Raw genomic sequence first — 16,502 nt, 5'->3', positions numbered from 1 at the left:
GAGATGGCCTCATCGTAGCAGAATCGGAGCTACTGCAGCCACCAGCGCTGATCCTTGTCTGAAGAATGGCAAAACTTGCTTGCAAGACACTACCTGGTTGCTCTCCGGCTCTCTCGCTTAATGCCGCTGGTCATAATGGACCACCTAAACACTCAAGACGCACGGAGAATAAGCAGTACCTTGGACTCTTGGTCATCGGATTCTGTTCGCACGACTGCAGTCGAGCTTTCTGCTCTTTATCTGAAATCGCTCATCCCCTTGATGTACCATTGAATTGAAGCGTCTGAGATGGATTGCATAGCTACCCCAGAACTCGTCGATCCAGAATCCAGCAGCTACGGCGCCATCAGGGGTCTCTCCAGTAACCATGCAGAAGTCAATGGCTTCGAGCCCTTTCAGATCGATGGCCTCGCATCAGACCAAGGCAGTTCAGATACCGGCCTCCGGGATGATATTATCCTCCTATCCTGGCTCATAGTCCTGCTGCGTAGGCAAGACGGCGGTTCAGCAGATTTTGATTGGGCATACCATCAACAATCTAATGATTTCGTGCATGAACCGGATCAAAGACGCCTGGTTGTGGATGAAGTAGTTCCGAGTTTACAGCAGACGGTGCGACAGTCTGCAGACGCAATAAGTCGGCATCTTTCCACGCTTCGAACGAGCCGTGATAGATTGCGTGAGCAGCCTTCAAAACTGGTCCTGAGTACCAGTTATTTAGAGCAACGGTGCATTGAAGTCCAAGATGAGGTTTGTTTTCTTCACAGATTCTACAGAGCCTGTAGCTGATGTAACCCTGTATAGCCTACTCTCCACGTCCAAGCTTCCCTTGAGGATGGCAAATTGGGAATTCATCCTGTATGGTTTACTAAAAACATGCTACCATACACTATCAGGCACTATGTTCAGTCACTTGCTGAGACGGTAACGTTCTGTCTCAAAAATCAGGATCTTGCAATTCAAGACTGTCTGGGTCCTACAGAATGTGACCTAAGTGACATATGGCATTGGAATCATGAGATTCCCCCCACATATGACTTTTGTATGCACGAAATGGTGGCGGATAGAGCTCGGGAACATCCAGACAAGATTGGCGTTTCCTCGTGGGATGGTGATCTGACATACGCACAAATTGACCACTTCTCATCTTTTGTCGCAGGTTCACTTCAAAATGTCGGTGTTAAGCTCCACGAATTTGTGCCCATCTGCTTCGAGAAATCGAGGTGGACCATAGTCGCAGTGCTTGCCGCAATGAAAGCCGGTGCGACTTTCGTGCTTATGGACCCTTCGTTACCTGTTGCTCGACTGCAAAACATTGCGACACAGGTCCATGCAAAAACAATCATCACGTCTCGGCGCCAGCGAGAACTATCGGCGACTATCATAAGAGATGGGAACATCGTCACTGTCGAACCAGAAACTTTCAAGGACCTCGCAAATAAACCAATTCAACCTAACCTGCCAACTGTTCCGGCAACGGCACTCATGTACCTGATTTTCACGTCTGGAAGCACAGGAGTACCAAAAGGTGTCCAAATTTCGCACCGAACGTACACAAGCAGTGCGATTCCACGAGCACGTGCTGTGGGGTACAATGCAAACTCCAGAGTGCTGGACTTTGCATCTTACGCCTTTGACGTAAGCATCGATAGCATGTTGCTCACACTAGGAAACGGTGGTTGTCTGTGCATCCCGTCTGACGAGGATCGGATGAACGATATTAATTCCGTTATTCGACGAATGCGCATCAATTACGCAGGTATCACTCCTTCGGTGGCTCGCATCTTAGACCCGGATGTGATCTCCTCACTGGAGATTCTTGGACTTGGTGGTGAGGCCGCATCGGCCAGAGACGTCAACCACTGGGGCAAAGATACCAGGATCGTTATCGGTTATGGGCCATGTGAATGTACGATTGGATGCACTATCAACAGCGACACTGCCACAGGAAGGGACTACATCTCAATTGGACATGGAAACGGGGCCAACATCTGGATTGTCGATCCGAATGACCACGAAAAGCTCGTGCCTGTAGGTGCCGTGGGAGAGTTGCTCATTGAAGGGCCAATTGTGGGCCAAGGATATCTGAACGACCCCGAAAAGACAGCCGCTGCCTTCATCAACGACCCTTCCTGGCTTTTATCAGGTTATGGTAGCTACAAGGGCCGACAGGGTCGCTTGTACAAATCTGGCGACCTAGGCAAATATGATCCAGACGGCTCGGGAGGCATCGTCTTTGTAGGCAGAAAGGACACTCAAGTCAAGCTTCGAGGACAGCGAGTTGAGCTTGGAGAAATTGAAAGCCAGCTTAAGGAACGATTACCCCCGGAAACACATGTGGTTGCTGAAGTGATTGTTCCTCGAGGTCTTAGGACACAGCCATCACTTGTCGCTTTTGTTGCGGCGAAGATGACACGAAACCATGTCACGATTGAACTAGTACCTTCTGAGCTCCCGGAAGATCTACAAACTGTTCTTGCTTCTATGAATACGGAGCTTGGTAAGGTTTTACCGCGATATATGGTACCTTCTGCGTATATTCCCGTAAATCACATCCCACTGTTGATATCTGGAAAAGTAGACCGTAAGCGGCTGAAGGCTTATGGTACTTCTGTTGATCTGCGGGACTTGGACACTGGAGCAAGGAAAGCTGAAAGTCGAATTCTAACTGAACGCGAAAAAAAGCTTAGTCAAGCTTGGAGCCAGATCTTGAAGCTCGATGCGAGCGTGATAGGCCCGGAGGACAATTTTTTCGCTCTCGGCGGCGACTCTTTGGCCGCAATGAAACTGGTCACAGCCTGCAGGTCTTATGATCTTGAGTTGTCCGTTTCAATAATGTTCAATAATCCAACGTTGTCAGCCATGGCAAATTCCCTACATGTTGCTCACGACCAGGTCCAAGAAGAAGTGCCACCATTCTCATTGATATCTCAGGCTGTTGAAGATGTGCGCATTGAAGCAGCCAATGTGTGTCAAACAAGCGCGGAATACGTGGAAGATGTATACCCATGCAATCCGGAGCAGGAGTCGCTGTTTACCTTATCCCTGAGATCATCAGAAGCATACATCGCCCAAAGAATCTCATGTATTCCGTCTGAAATTTCTCTTGATGCATGGAAATCTGCATGGGAGAAAGTTGTGTCGACTTTGCCAATTCTACGGACACGTGTGGCTCAACTACAGGAGACGCAGTTACAACAAGTCATTCTCAAGGAAACGATAAACTGGAGATATGAGACCGATCTTACAAGATACCTAGAGGCCGACCGTGAAGAAAAAGTTGAGCTTGGAAAAGAACTGGCACGCTACGCTATCGTCGACAACGCTAGCGACGGTAAGCGCTATATGGTGTGGACCATTCATCACGTACTATACGATGGCTGGTCGGAGCCTCTGGTCCTCCAGGCTGTCAAGGATGCCTTACAGGGGCGAGATGTTTCATTCCAAGCTCAAATGAAAGATTATATAAAGCATATGCTTACTATTGATGCTACTGAGATTGCAGAGTACTGGAGAAAAGAGCTGGACGGAGCTGTGGGGCCCCAATTCCCAAGAACGCCCTCAAGAGATTTCCTGCCCAACCCAGACACAATTGTCGAAAGAAAGGTCGAAGTACCTCGACTAGCGGGATACGAAATCACGCTCGCCACTTTGATCCGTGGTGCTTGGGCTCTTGTTGCCTCACAATTCACGCAGAGCGATGACATTGTCTTCGGCGAAACGCTGACTGGTCGTGATATTTCACTTTCAGGCGTTGAGAGCATCGTGGGCCCGCTCCTGTCAACAGTACCTGTGCGTATAAAGATCGACAGAAATTTAACCGTAAAATCGTACCTACAGGCGATACAACAGGGCATGGTTTCGCGAACGCCATATCAGCACATGGGCTGGCAGAACATCCGTAAAGTCAGCGCCGATGCGCAGCGCGCAAGTGAGACTGGGACAGGTCTGGTCGTACAGCCGGACCCAGAGCATGTCGGAAGCGAGCTTGGCTTCGAACGGGTTGATGTTGTTCGCGAGGCTTTACATTTCAACCCTTACCCACTTATGGTTGCCTTTGGGATCACGGAGTATGGTCTAAGAGCTTGTGCCAGCTTCGATGGTAGCGTGATCGAGGCATCCCAGATGGAGCGCATGCTTGCTCAGTTGGAAGAAACCGGTACGCAGATGATGGAAGACTTGTCACGGAAGATCAAGGACGTGCCGTGCATATCCAAAGCCGAGTTGGACCAGATATGGCAGTGGAATCGAATCCCACCGCTATCTTTTGACGGCTCGTCCAACACCTTCTGTGCCGATGCTGGGATCCAACCAGGCTCGACATATCCACCGGCCGCTGTACCTTGGGTATGTAACGTGCAAAATCCAAGTCTGCTGGCGCCAATTGGAGTTACTGGTGAGCTCTGGTTAGAAGGAAATTGCCTTGCTGGAGACGTCGTCGCGACCTTTCCGTGGCTGGCGGCCGGAAGCACCAGTCACCGTGGTCGAACAGGCAGGCTACAGGCTACAGGCGATCTTGTGCAATGGAAGGCTAATGGCGACATTGTCTTTGTCGGTCGCAAAAACAAATCATCTCGAGTCAATGACTACGAGGCCAGAAGAATGGAGCTTGAGCGTCACGCTGTCGCACAGCTGCCATCCGATATTTGTGTTTCGGTAACATCGGTCAATGGCACGGATAATCATGAGTCCAAGTTTGTCATAGTTGTTGAAGAAACTATGTCAAAAAGCAGGAATGTTCGTGTTTCACCAGAGGAACATTCAATAAGCATGGAACAGCCCGATGAGAAGAACACGAGTGTGACGGTTTGCGCTACAATATCGAGCGATTTGGCGATATCTTTGAAGAGACTGGACAAATCTATTCAAGAATCTTTACCTGCCTCTGCTTTTCCATCAGCATACCTAATACTTGACCATATACCAACAGAACTTGGTCGGGTGGATCATGATATGCTTACCCAACTGGTCTCAAAGGTTCCATTACACGTTCTCGATCAGCTTCAAAATGGCCTAAGAGAAGCGTGGTCAAAATCCATTCAAACGGATTTAAGTGCTTCGGAGAACATACTCAGAGCCGTGTGGTCAAAGGTTCTGAGAATTCCTGAGAATGAAATTGGTGGCGATGACAACTTTTTCCGCCTTGGTGGCGATTCGGTGCTCGCGATGAAGTTGGCGGCAAGTCTTCGAGCGCAGGGCTACAGTCTTACCGTTGCTGACATCTTCAAACACATGCGGCTACGAGATGCTGCTAAGGCAATGAAAATCAGGCAGGCAGTTCAGGGTGCCAATGGTACATACGAACCATTTTCCACAATCCCACAGAGGAACAAAAGCATTTTGTTGTCTGAGATTGTCCGGCCTCGTCTTGCAGACAAAGAATGGACGGTACAAGATTTGTGTCCGATTACAGATTCACAAGCTTTGGACATACGAGCAACTATCAATATCCCAAGAACGTCAATACAGTACACCATGCTGTATATGGATGAGTCCATCGATGAAGAAAGGTTGATCCGCGCCTGTAAGAACCTCGTGAAGACACACGACATATTGCGGACCATCTTCATCGAGCACGAATCCTCCTTCTTACAGGTTATCGTGGAGAACTTGGCTGTTCCAATGCAGAAAGTGCAGTCGGGGAGAGACATGGAGACTTTCGTGAAGGAGCTGTGTCAGAAAGACGCCGAGTCCGGATTTGACTTAGGGTCCCCCTTCTTGAGACTTTTCCACGTTATCGGCCTTGACGGAAGACACTGCCTCGTCGTTGGTCTGTCACACGCTCAGTACGATGGCATATCCCTTCCTGCGCTACTGCGCGACCTTGATACTTTGTACTCTGGTGGCCGGGTCACGGATTTCGAACCATTCCCGCACTACATATCTCGAATTTTTGAATCCAACAACGAGGACAAGGCAGTTCGGTATTGGACCGATCTTCTCAAGGGTGCTTCGCTGTCAATGCTGGTAGGAAACTCAATCCAGGAAACAGACAAGGCAGTATTTCAACATGTATCTGTCGATATTTCCGCTCGCCCTGACGGGATAACGGCTGCGAATCTACTGACTGCAGCATGGGCACTGGTTCTGGCTCGACATCTTCAGAAACGCGATGTTACATTTGGTAGCATAACGTCTGGGAGGAATATTGGCTCGACATTCCTTGAAAACGTTCAAGGACCATGCTATCAGTTTACCCCCGTTCGTGTCGTTTTGCAATCTGACTGGACAGCGCTCGATCTTCTGCAGCATGTGCAGCGGCAAGCAACGGAATCGGCGCCGTATGACTTCCTAGGGTTCGAAAGAATAGCAAAGAGGTGTACCAATTGGTCATCGGACGCGCGATTCTTCGACTCCGTTGTGCACTATCAGGACTGGGAGGACTTTGACGAGATGGCCTTCGCCGGAAGCTCGTGCAAAGTTGACATTTTGAACCCTCACGGCGACGCGCCGTGTCCAATGAAGGTCACCTCATTCGTTCAAGGTGGACAGACTCATGTCGGAATCGTCGGCAGCGAGCGAGATCCTGTTTTTATTGACGCGATTCTGAGTGAGCTTGTGGCTTGTGTGCAGGAGTTGGCTTTGGGGCGACCTGAGGTTCTGGTAGTTTAAAGCAGTGTACGCGCGCGCGCGAGAGAGAGAGAGAGAGAGAGAGAAAGCCGGAGGAGTTTTTTTGGTGTGATTTCGTCTTGAGCTGGGGGGCATACTCACTTGTCCTGCGTCCGCATCTCCTCTCACCACAAACACGTTCGAACCCGTGAGACTCTGCTCAGATCAGGAGGCCAAGGTCATCATTGTTCAATCGATGATGCACTTTTTGGACAGGTTAGGCCATCGTTCCGTGTAATACATTTCAGCGGCCTTTCTCCTATTGGAACAGGGTTTCAAGTTTCGTATACTAGATGGGAAATTTGAAATTGGCCCCACTCAGCCGTCCATGCTCTTTCTGAATTGATGTTCATTTATTGCTTTGAACTTTCTAACCGTGTAGGCTGGAGAGGGTGGCGAGTGAACTGCGAGAAAACATGGCGCTGATCCGGTGTGTGCTTCAGGCACTTATCAGACAGATCTTTTGAGCGCTTAATTCAGGAGCAGCGGCATCGTTTCAAGCCTTCACACTTCTGAGCTTGTTTGTCCGCCTTGACGGGTTTGTCTTCATATGCGTTCGTTATCGTCGTGCTTGGCAGCCTGCCCTGGCGGCGTCCGAGCTGGATTCGCCCGTGGGCCCTGGAACATTTCTTCTCCACAAAATTCGTGTCCCCTTCGTCAAGCCCCTTCGGTGATGATCGCCTAATGTTATAGCGTATGCAACGTTCTCGAACATCGACGCGGCCTCTTCGGATATCCATACACGGCTGCGACAAAACCAACCGTCGTTCATGGCCATCCTGGCTGCTCTGTATCGATCTCGCACTCTGTCTGGCTTAAGATGAGCTTCCCTGGTCGTATCCTCTCGTCCAACAACATCTTCAAGCCCGCGCTGCACTACCTCTCTCAGAGCATACCGTCCAAGACGCCGTCCACGCCTCGCATCACGCACAGCGATCCCGACGACATAGACTCGTCGCCTTTCGAGAACCCACTGCGGCAATGGCACTCGCGTGAATCGTCGGGCGAGCTGGATCCTCGCAGCGCGGGCGGCATACCTCTCATTAACTATTCGCGCACGCCCTCCCCGACGCCGTATCGAGGCAACAGGTTTCGCAGCGCCACGCAAAGCTCGGACGAGGGCCTGGCCGAGGACATACGTACGGGTCTGCGACCGCTGACGGGCAATGGCTTCGAGAGCGACGAGCGCAGAGGCTGGTGGAGGAACATGACGAAGAGCGAAAACCTAGGCGGCTTTCTCTTCGGTACATGGCTGGGTTGGCAGGTCTACGTGGCGCTGCTGGTCGTCTGGAGCTTCGCCGCGGGCTTCAACCTGATCCTCATGAACAGGTTCATTCTATGGAGTACGTCTGGCGAACTTTGACGTTGTTGCCGGAGCGTGGTAGCTGACCTTGGTGGATCTAGCGGGCGTATACAAGTTCCCATATCCGCTTGCACATACGTGGATACAGTTGGCGTTCACGCACGGCTTCTTGGTTCTCGCGGCATGTCTCACGAGACTGCTGGCTCATCCGCTTCGACGACTCGGACTGAGCTCGTGGATCGCACCGGCGTATCCTTCGAGCACGGCCACCCATCTCTCCGCGCGGAAAGGCCTTCAAAAGTTCAACCCCCTCTACATATTGTTCAGCAAATCGGGAGGCATCGCTGGAGGAGGCTTCCTGGAGTTCGATAGATCCGTCGCCCTGGACGTGGCTCCATTGGCCGTGGTGTACGTCGGCAAGGTCGTCCTGAGCAACATTTCCTACGCGTTAGTTTTGCCGCCCGTACGATTCGGAGCCCAATCGCTAATGCTATCCAGATATGCTCAACTCCCCCTATACACGCTGTCCCGCATTCCCACCGTGCCCGTCACGCTTCTCCTCACAGCCTGCTTTGGGCGCACCAGCCATTCCGTCTCGACGTTGAGTAGCGCGTTGGTCATAACCATCAACCTGCTCATTGCGAGCGTCCGCAAAAGCGAGCGCGTCATATGGGAGTCGATCGTTGCTGGCGTTTTCTCTTCCCTCTTCATTGCGCTTTACCCCATCCTTTTGATTCGAACTCACAAGAAGCTCATCGCACGACAAGTGTCGACGGGCGACATCTTCACGACCCAGCCCGAATCGGCTTTCGTGTCAGGACACCATACGAGAGAGGAAACGAAAGCGTATTGGACGCTGCTCCATTACACGTCGATGCTCTCCATCCTCCTCCTGTCACCGCTCCTGCTGATAAGCGGCGAGCTCCCCAACATCCTGCACAACTGCTACTTTCTCGACGTACCCTGGTTCTGGTTCCTGTCTTCGATGGGCGGCCTGGCGTCCTTTGCGGTGTTCAGCACAACACTAGCTTTCGTCCGGGCTACGAGCCCATTGACGACAGAGGTGGTCAAATTGCCGCGGCAAGCGGCGCAGATGATGATTCTGGAGCACTTCAAGCTGCCTGTTCATGTTTGGGTTGGCATCAGTTTTGTCTATGCGGGAAGCTTTTGGTACGCGTGGGTCAAAAGGGACGAAGGCAGACGCTGGGAGATGCGACGAATTGGAACTGCGCGGAGATAGAGGCATCCTGCGTGATGTGGATTTCAAATACAACAACAAGGCATGAAAGAAGGCAGACTGTAGCTTCTAGTCTTCTCTATCCAGACCTGTTTCCGTCTTGGGAACCGTCTTTCACGCGCAAAGAAAGGAAGATGTAGTGCCAGCGTGGGTAGACCGCTTTGATGATGAATACAAGCATTTGTGCTTGGCCTCCTCAGCGACCATTCGAACTGAATTGGCCTAACATCTCGTTCTATTCCAGCAGATTTATATTGCGCGGGGCCACCAAAGATTCCGCCTTGGACGGCATACCGTCGTCTAACTCCATTTGCCTCCAGTTTCCAGTGTTTCCTTTGCTCCTGTTACGATGGCGTGCGACGTCGCAAGCAGGATGCAAAAGCTTGGCCTCAAGATGTTTCGACCAAACGACGAAAAGACAAAGCAGTTTGCAGCTGACGAGTGCATCCCGTTCTGTCTCAAGTCAGGCTTTCTTCCAACCACGCGTGCGTCTGTGTCACGAGATGGACGTGTCTATCCTTTACTCGAATGAAGCGGCAACCGGAGATGAACACCAGCAGCCGGACGTTAGCGTTTCGATTCAACGCAGTCGAGTTGATTGATCGCACCTTTGGCTGTCCAAAGTCTGATGATGGATCGAGCAAACTCACCCGCTGGGACAGAGAAGTCGAGCAGATGTTCTGGTTCCCCAAACAAGAAAGTGCTGTGGATGGTGCAACAGGCCCTGGCCCTGCATAAGGCTGAGGCGCTCCTTCCACTCCTGGCCCAAGCTCAGGCCCGGTGCCGACCCCCAGAACGGGCAACGTCAACCCACCGCGCGAAGACCGGCTCCTGCAACATAGCTCCTTCTCTCTTCGCCCAGTTACGAGTAGCTTCACCTGCCCGATGACACAATGGACGTAGCCTACGACCACATCCAGGAGGAGTCCTTTCCGGAAGACGAGGAGAACACGAAGTCTCAGCACAAGGGGGAGGCCAACAATGACTCGGCCCCGCAGACCATAAACCAGGACCTCCGGGATGCGTACAAGGCATTTACGTCGTCGCCATGGGGAATGAAGCTGGGCGGTCTCTGGTCAAGCGCGAAGAAACAGGTACGCCCGCCCTCTTGCTCCTTGTCCGCTGTACTTACAGATCAGACGTCTGAAAGTACATCGTGCTAGATCGAGTTCGCTCCCTCCATTTCGGCAGGTGCGAAGCCCTTGTTGGATGCGTGCTAATCTGGTGCCTAGGGCGAGCAGTATTACGCCACGGCGCAGCACGAAGCCTCCGAACTTCTCAGTCGAACGCGGGCCATAAGCCTGAGCAGTCCACCTACGTCTCCAAAGCCCAATGCTTCTACGTCCGACCAGGGAGCAGTTGAGGACTCCGCACCGGCAGAGAGAGCTTCGGAGACCCACCCGGACCGTCCCGACTCTCTGCCTGTGGACATTTACAAGGAGGCATCCAAGAGTGCCAGCAGCCTTGCTTCGCGTCTCCGATCCGAAGCCGCTCGTCGACTAAAGGAAGCACAGAAGCTCGAGGACGCAGCTGACGAGCAGCTCTTGCAGTGGGGGACGAGCATTGGAAACTTCTTCAAGGACGCAATCTCAATTGCTCCTCCGTCCACGGAAGACCTCGAGAAAGGCAAAGGCGAGGTTCTTTTCGCAAGCAAGGACGCCGAAGGCAAGAGGGTCGTGCACGCAACACGCCTAGACGCACAGTTACACGTCATCCACTGCTCGCTCGACTCATTCCTCAAGGACCCCAAGAGCGGGGAGTGGGAGAAGTGGAAGGCCGAATTCGATGTTGAGAAGAGGACAGACGACATTGCGAAGGATCTCGAAACATACGAGCAACTGAGGGAGGCTATGGGCAAGCTTGTGCCGGAACAGGTCGAATACAAGGATTTCTGGTGCAGGTACTACTTTTTGCGACATGTGGTCGAGACAGAGGAGGCTAGAAGACGCGAGTTGTTGAAGGGTATGTGGTTTTGGCTGTGCACGGACAGTTCTACACTTATGTCAAGCATACTGACGCAGGATGCAGGTGCGGCAATCACTGCTGAGGAGGAAGTTGGCTGGGACGAGTCAGATGACGAGGAGTCGACGACACCAAAGCACAGCTCGTCGTCGTCATCTTCAAAGCCAGCAGCCAAGGACGATTCAGACAATGCTACGCTCAAGCCTTCGGAACCCCGCAGATCGAATGATGAGAAAAGTACTGCAGGTAGCGATGCGTCGTACGATATCGTGTCAGGGGCTACTAGCAGGGCCCCGGGTAGCCCCACGGCAGACAAGAAGGCAGAAGACAGCGATGATGACTGGGAGTAGCAAATCAACGCTCCTGCTATTGGAGACCGGTACGTTGTGTTTTTTTACTTGGGCTAATGCGCCGGAAGAGTTGTTCGATGCTACGAGCCCACTGACAAGGCGGCGAATGCTGTACAGGCGTTATGGACATTGACAGGGTTCTTCTAAGGAGAAGGGGGGGGAATACCACACGCAACCAGTCGCCGGGGCAGATAGTCTTGATGTACGACAGATGTATTCCACTGTACGCAAATCTTCGTTACGAAGCTGTACTTGGATCCTCGTGCAATTCGCGTCTATTTTCTTTGCTTGCAGCGTCATCGGACTTTGTCGAGGCGGATTGGTGATATTCTCGCATGTGGCGCTTGCTCAGCACACCAGATCAGAACAGAAGGAGGCCCGAAGGGGAGGTTGGGGGACACATTAACCTCATCCCCAAGGCGAACGGCAGAGTGGAGGATGGTTGGTCCGCTCGGCGCAACCAGTTGCTCATCTCACTTCCCTCTGCGCCTGCCTACGACCTTTGTGAATCCGTCCTCGTCCACCTCCGGCGCCGGCTTCTCCTTGGGCACCAAAGCCGGTGGAGCATCGCCCATCTCGACATCTTCATCATCGCCATCTTCTTCATCCCACTCCTCGTCGTCTATGCTGTCGTCGTCGTCCACGACCGCAGCCCTGATCGTGTCAGCTCTTGAACCCCTCGCTGAATAGTCTTGCTGCAGCTGGTCAACGCCCTTGAAGTCTCCCTGCATGCACTGCTCCCACATGTTCATGATCTGCTGCGCGACTTCCAGGGAGCTGTCGTCGTCGACGACGACCTCGAACTCGTCCTCCATGATCTGCAGGAGCCGCGACTCGACGTCTTCGAGCTCCGGTCTGTCCGTAGGCGGGCCCGAAGGAGAGGGGAACAGGTCGACGACGGCGCCGGCGAACCACTCCCGTTTCTCGGCGCTGTCGGGGCCTCCCCACTGGTTCTGCACGGCCAGAGTCAGGTCCGGCCAGGTGAAGAGGGTGAGAGCGACGGCAAGCTCGAACTTGGACTGCCTGAGCGCTGGAGGTGCACAACCCGTTAGCGGAGCCGACATTTTGGCAAAACATTTCCTGAGCTCAGCCAGGCGCTGGCCACGCACCCTGTGTGTTGTCATCGGCGGCTCTGCCGACGTTCCCATTTGCAAGGCTCATTGTTCCTCTGGAGGTGGACGCTGCGACGCTTTTCGAATGGTCGGCGAGTCGACTCCGATGTGACGCTGTCCCAGGCCTCCCACTGTGAAATCGCACTCTCCCGCATAGTTTTCTTTTTCTTTTTTGAATTTTTTTTGGGTCCCCAGCAAGTCAGCGGCGGGTTTGGTTGTGATTGGCCACAAGCCGCGTTACGTCACAGGCCGAGTGCCGCTGATTCACGTGCTTTTCGCCGTCTCCTTCGCTTCCTCTCGCGTATCTTTTTAGTGCGGAGGATCCCTGCTCAGGTACGATGCTCTTCATCATCCCTTTCGTCATCCGTCCGGGTCCTAATCTGTGCAAATGACTTCGGACGGAGACGAATGGCAGACATTGATCCTCCGTGGCTTTTCGCAAATCGAAAATTCTCTGCGTCTTGGACTGTTTACGACGCTGCAAACGTCGGGCTGAACTGCACTTGCCCTCCGCACGTCGAGCCGCGGCCTGGCGATGATCATTGGGTGACCAGCGGCATTCCAATTTACGGGATCGTCTAGAGCCCTCGGTCTCTTCTTCCCAATCGCGGTCCATTGCGAGACTGATCTAGCTGCCGTATACACTCCGCAATGGTGTTGAACACGCTGACCGTCGGCGCCGCCGTGACACCAACGGTCACGAAGACGTGGGTGTCGCACTACGTCAACCGAAAGCCACTGCGGAAAAAGCCGACCGCCCACATATCGTACGATCTTGGTCTCCATCTGGTCCGGCGTTTCATCGAGTATTCCGCATTGCACACGGTCGAGGAATTGCAAGCCTTCACGGCACAATGGGTTCCAGCCCCGCGATGGGTGCGGACGGAGGACGTCGAGATCGGTGCGGCAAACGTGGAAAAGGCCGCCGAGTACATTCTGGCCCAACTCGGACCGGATGGTATCGAGCAGGTAGGCGGCAAGGAGTGGTGGCAGTGGCGACGAGAGAACGAGCCGCTCAAGGCAGAATGGATCGAGATGAAGGCGGACTACGCCGCGAGGAAGGAGGGCAGAGAGCCGGCAAACAGAGTCATGCTTTACTTGCACGGCGGAGCATACTACTTCGGCAGCGTGAATGAGCATCGTTATCAGATCCAGCGCCATGCGCGCAAGCTGAAGGCCAGGTGCTTGGCTCCGAATTACCGGCTGGCCCCTCAGTTTCCCTTCCCTTGCGGCCTACACGACTGTCTGGCTGCCTATCTGTACTTGCTCGGGAGGCACAGCAACTCCGAGATCATCATTGCGGGAGATTCCGCAGGAGGCGGCATGGCGCTGTCGCTGATGATCGTGCTGAGAGATCAGGGACTTCCGCTGCCTGCTGGTGGGGTTCTGCTGTCCCCATGGGTCGACCTCACTCATTCTTTCCCAAGCATCTGTGGGAGTGCAAGCTTGGACTATATACCGGCTGATGGCTTCATGCACAAACCGTCCATGGCCTGGCCACCACCAAGCCTGGATGAAGTCAACGAAGAAGACGAGCCGGCAACGAAGACGACCGAATCTGAGACGCCCAAAGGGGAAGGCTCGGATAAGAATAAGGGCAACGCGGACGGAAGTGGTGATTCGAAGCTATCCAATGGTGACAGGAGACGTGGGTACTCAGTCCTCGATCATCGCGAATCTGCCAATGGTACGGCGACAGGATCTACGCAACAGAGATCCGGCCGCATCGACGCAAAAACACACCTTCCTGCTGTGATGGTTGACGGCAAGCTTATTCAAATACACGACCAAATTCAGCTTTACGCACCGAATCACCTGCTTTTCCATCCATTGGTTTCTCCTATCCTACAGCCCTCGCTTGGCGGTCTTCCTCCCGTGCTGATCCAAGTAGGCGGTGGAGAGCTCTTGCGCGATGAGCAAATGTACATAGCCCATAAGATGGCCAATCCGGCGCAATATCCTCCACGCAAGGAGATTCTCGACCGCTACGATCCCGATCGTGTTATGCTAAACAAGTACAAACCTACACACGTGCAACTACAACTATGGGAAGACATGTGCCACGTCGCTCACACGCTCAGCTTCACCAGGCCAGCCAAGTTCATGTATCGTAGCGTTGCCCAGTTTAGCGCCTGGGCTCTGTCCCACGCTCAACACCGCTCCATCGACATTCCAGCGGACGACGAGAGCGATACGGACTCGCTGAGCTCCCAGGAAGAATCTGACGGGGGTCGCAAGAAGTCCGGTGAAACCCCACGGGAGAAGACGCCCACGATCAAAATCCCTCTTCGCGGCAGCGTTGGAAAGGCAGGCGACCCGCTCCCACCTTTTGTCAACCACATGATCCGGCAACGCATCGATCGGCACGGCGACATCTACGAACTCGAGCCCGTCGAGGATATTGCCGTTCTGAAAATCGACCCCGAAGAGGTCGGCGTGCTCAAGGAGGGTCCCGTGAAAAAGTGGTTGATTCGCCAGGAGAAATGGAACAAGCGATTCGCATCTACAAAGCGCGATCTGCAGAAGAAACGCGCGAAGCAATTGAGAAGGGGATATGTGGGCCTGCCCGAGGGCGAAAAACCGCCGCCAACAGCACTCGCGGGTATGAGGACGAAGGACCTTCCGAAGTTGCAGAAGATGACGACAAGCTGGGGTATGATGCTGTGGAGTGGCTGGGGCAGCAAGCACGACGAAGTTATGGTGAGTCAACATCAGCTAAGCAGCTCTTCAGCGTACCACGCTCGCTTTTGCACGAACAGCTAGTTGTGTCGTTCTGCTGACGGAATCCATCTTCAGGTGCAGCATAGCAAGAACGAGCATACCGGTGACGCCGCCGCAGAAACCGGAGAGGAGACCGGCGTGAAGAAGGATGGTGGCCCGGCGTCCTGCACTAGCTCAACACGCGGTGGCCTCCAAGCTCCTCTAGTCAACACAACCAGACCCCGATCGCGCTCACGTAGTGTTATGGATGAGGGCCAGGCTAATGGGAAGCCTACAGCTGGCGTCACGAGTGGTGAAAAGACGTCGAATCTCGGTCCGAACATCGATGCTATCCCAGCCGGCAGTACCGTTATTGGCAACACAGTCATTCCACCGACCGATACGCTGAGCACGAGGCCAACTGCAGGTGGAATCGCATATCCGTTCAAACTGAAAGTCCAAGAAGACGATGTAAAGAGCACCAATGCGAGCATGATGACTCTTGACAGCACGAACATGCCAGTCAGTCCAGCTCCGTCAGAATTAGTCCATAAAAATTTGGATGGGACGGTTGCCGCGTCTGCTTCGACCACTGGAGTGACGACAGCGGACGAAGCTGCCTCTAGGAACGAGAGGCCGCAGCCAGAGAGATTTGAAACGGCGAAGGAATTCTTGTAAAAAGATTTTGTTGCGTAGAGTCGATTAGCACTTGTTTTCTTATGTCTGCTCATACATTATCCTCAAGATCGACGGGATATGCCCTCGCATAATTATAGGGAAACATTTCGCACTTGTGTCCTACCTGTGTCACGAGGTATAATGGTAATACTCTAGCTCAATTTCCATTATCGTTGCACTACCATAGAACGTCCAAAGCAAGAATCTAGACAGACTGGACTTCAGCTGCGCAAGTTTTTCTTTTCATTTCGATGTCCTGTCCATGTCAACCCCGAGGTGCCAGTCCGTCCCTACTCATCCGATCAAGAGAAATGTTAAATTTCGACTTGGCAGCTCTCTGCATCGGTCTCGCTTTTTTTTTTCAGTTTTATTTTTCTCGTTCACCCGAACTCCTGGGCCGCGAACGTCCTACGGCTGTGGGGTTTCTTGATCTCGACTTGATACGTCGTCGGCAACGACACGAGCATCGCGCTTCTGCTCATGGCGCGTGGAGACTGCCAGGTTCACTTCCACCGGCGCGGCCGGCTCGTCTGGGACCACAGCGTCCATCT

General features: G+C 53.1%; 5 protein-coding genes across 5 annotated transcripts; 4 read left to right on the top strand and 1 right to left on the bottom strand.

Annotated features, from left to right (window-relative positions):
• Positions 1-7: 7 nt before the first annotated feature.
• PV09_08971 (uncharacterized protein) lies at positions 8-7,117 on the top strand. Its single transcript, XM_016362955.1, has 2 exons — positions 8-750; positions 805-7,117. Exons 1-2 carry the CDS (start codon positions 289-291, stop codon positions 6,610-6,612), a joined length of 6,270 nt encoding a protein of 2,089 aa, XP_016209180.1. The 5' UTR covers positions 8-288; the 3' UTR covers positions 6,613-7,117.
• A 26-nt stretch (positions 7,118-7,143) lies between these two features.
• Positions 7,144-9,434, top strand: PV09_08970 (uncharacterized protein). The gene is made up of 3 exons (XM_016362954.1): positions 7,144-7,952; positions 8,014-8,359; positions 8,411-9,434. The coding sequence occupies exons 1-3, from the start codon at positions 7,430-7,432 to the stop codon at positions 9,150-9,152; spliced, it is 1,611 nt and encodes a 536-aa protein (XP_016209179.1). The 5' UTR covers positions 7,144-7,429; the 3' UTR covers positions 9,153-9,434.
• Positions 9,435-9,779: 345 nt separating this feature from the next.
• On the top strand, positions 9,780-11,726 carry PV09_08969 (uncharacterized protein). Its single transcript, XM_016362953.1, has 3 exons — positions 9,780-10,243; positions 10,382-11,111; positions 11,178-11,726. Exons 1-3 carry the CDS (start codon positions 10,043-10,045, stop codon positions 11,459-11,461), a joined length of 1,215 nt encoding a protein of 404 aa, XP_016209178.1. The 5' UTR covers positions 9,780-10,042; the 3' UTR covers positions 11,462-11,726.
• Positions 11,263-12,736, bottom strand: PV09_08968 (uncharacterized protein). Its single transcript, XM_016362952.1, has 2 exons — positions 12,571-12,736; positions 11,263-12,491 (listed from the first exon to the last, which is right to left on the bottom strand). The coding sequence occupies exons 1-2, from the start codon at positions 12,620-12,622 to the stop codon at positions 11,935-11,937; spliced, it is 609 nt and encodes a 202-aa protein (XP_016209177.1). The 5' UTR covers positions 12,623-12,736; the 3' UTR covers positions 11,263-11,934.
• A 154-nt stretch (positions 12,737-12,890) lies between these two features.
• Positions 12,891-16,179, top strand: PV09_08967 (uncharacterized protein). The gene is made up of 2 exons (XM_016362951.1): positions 12,891-15,273; positions 15,370-16,179. Exons 1-2 carry the CDS (start codon positions 13,225-13,227, stop codon positions 15,949-15,951), a joined length of 2,631 nt encoding a protein of 876 aa, XP_016209176.1. The 5' UTR covers positions 12,891-13,224; the 3' UTR covers positions 15,952-16,179.
• The last annotated feature ends 323 nt before the right edge of the window (positions 16,180-16,502 follow it).

Source organism: Verruconis gallopava (genome assembly GCF_000836295.1).
Source record: "Verruconis gallopava strain CBS 43764 unplaced genomic scaffold supercont1.51, whole genome shotgun sequence".
In the NCBI taxonomy this organism is placed as follows: Eukaryota; Fungi; Ascomycota; class Dothideomycetes; order Venturiales; family Sympoventuriaceae; genus Verruconis; species Verruconis gallopava.
The sequence above is the reverse complement of the archived record's forward strand: the minus strand, read 5'-3'. Positions and strand labels throughout refer to the sequence as shown.

Bases quoted from the DNA above. Each gene is read 5' to 3' on its own strand.
- PV09_08971 (XM_016362955.1), top strand. From the start codon at position 289: ATGGATTGCATAGCTACCCCAGAACTCGTCGATCCAGAATCCAGCAGC. The intron at 751-804 runs GTTTGTTTTCTT...AACCCTGTATAG, and splicing joins GCATTGAAGTCCAAGATGAG to CCTACTCTCCACGTCCAAGC.
- PV09_08970 (XM_016362954.1), top strand. From the start codon at position 7,430: ATGAGCTTCCCTGGTCGTATCCTCTCGTCCAACAACATCTTCAAGCCC. The intron at 7,953-8,013 runs GTACGTCTGGCG...TGGTGGATCTAG, and splicing joins GAACAGGTTCATTCTATGGA to CGGGCGTATACAAGTTCCCA. The intron at 8,360-8,410 runs GTTAGTTTTGCC...AATGCTATCCAG, and splicing joins CTGAGCAACATTTCCTACGC to ATATGCTCAACTCCCCCTAT.
- PV09_08969 (XM_016362953.1), top strand. From the start codon at position 10,043: ATGGACGTAGCCTACGACCACATCCAGGAGGAGTCCTTTCCGGAAGAC. The intron at 10,244-10,381 runs GTACGCCCGCCC...TCTGGTGCCTAG, and splicing joins GGTCAAGCGCGAAGAAACAG to GGCGAGCAGTATTACGCCAC. The intron at 11,112-11,177 runs GTATGTGGTTTT...CGCAGGATGCAG, and splicing joins AAGACGCGAGTTGTTGAAGG to GTGCGGCAATCACTGCTGAG.
- PV09_08968 (XM_016362952.1), bottom strand. From the start codon at position 12,622: ATGAGCCTTGCAAATGGGAACGTCGGCAGAGCCGCCGATGACAACACA. The intron at 12,492-12,570 runs GTGCGTGGCCAG...GTGCACCTCCAG, and splicing joins CGCCGATGACAACACACAGG to CGCTCAGGCAGTCCAAGTTC.
- PV09_08967 (XM_016362951.1), top strand. From the start codon at position 13,225: ATGGTGTTGAACACGCTGACCGTCGGCGCCGCCGTGACACCAACGGTC. The intron at 15,274-15,369 runs GTGAGTCAACAT...ATCCATCTTCAG, and splicing joins GCAAGCACGACGAAGTTATG to GTGCAGCATAGCAAGAACGA.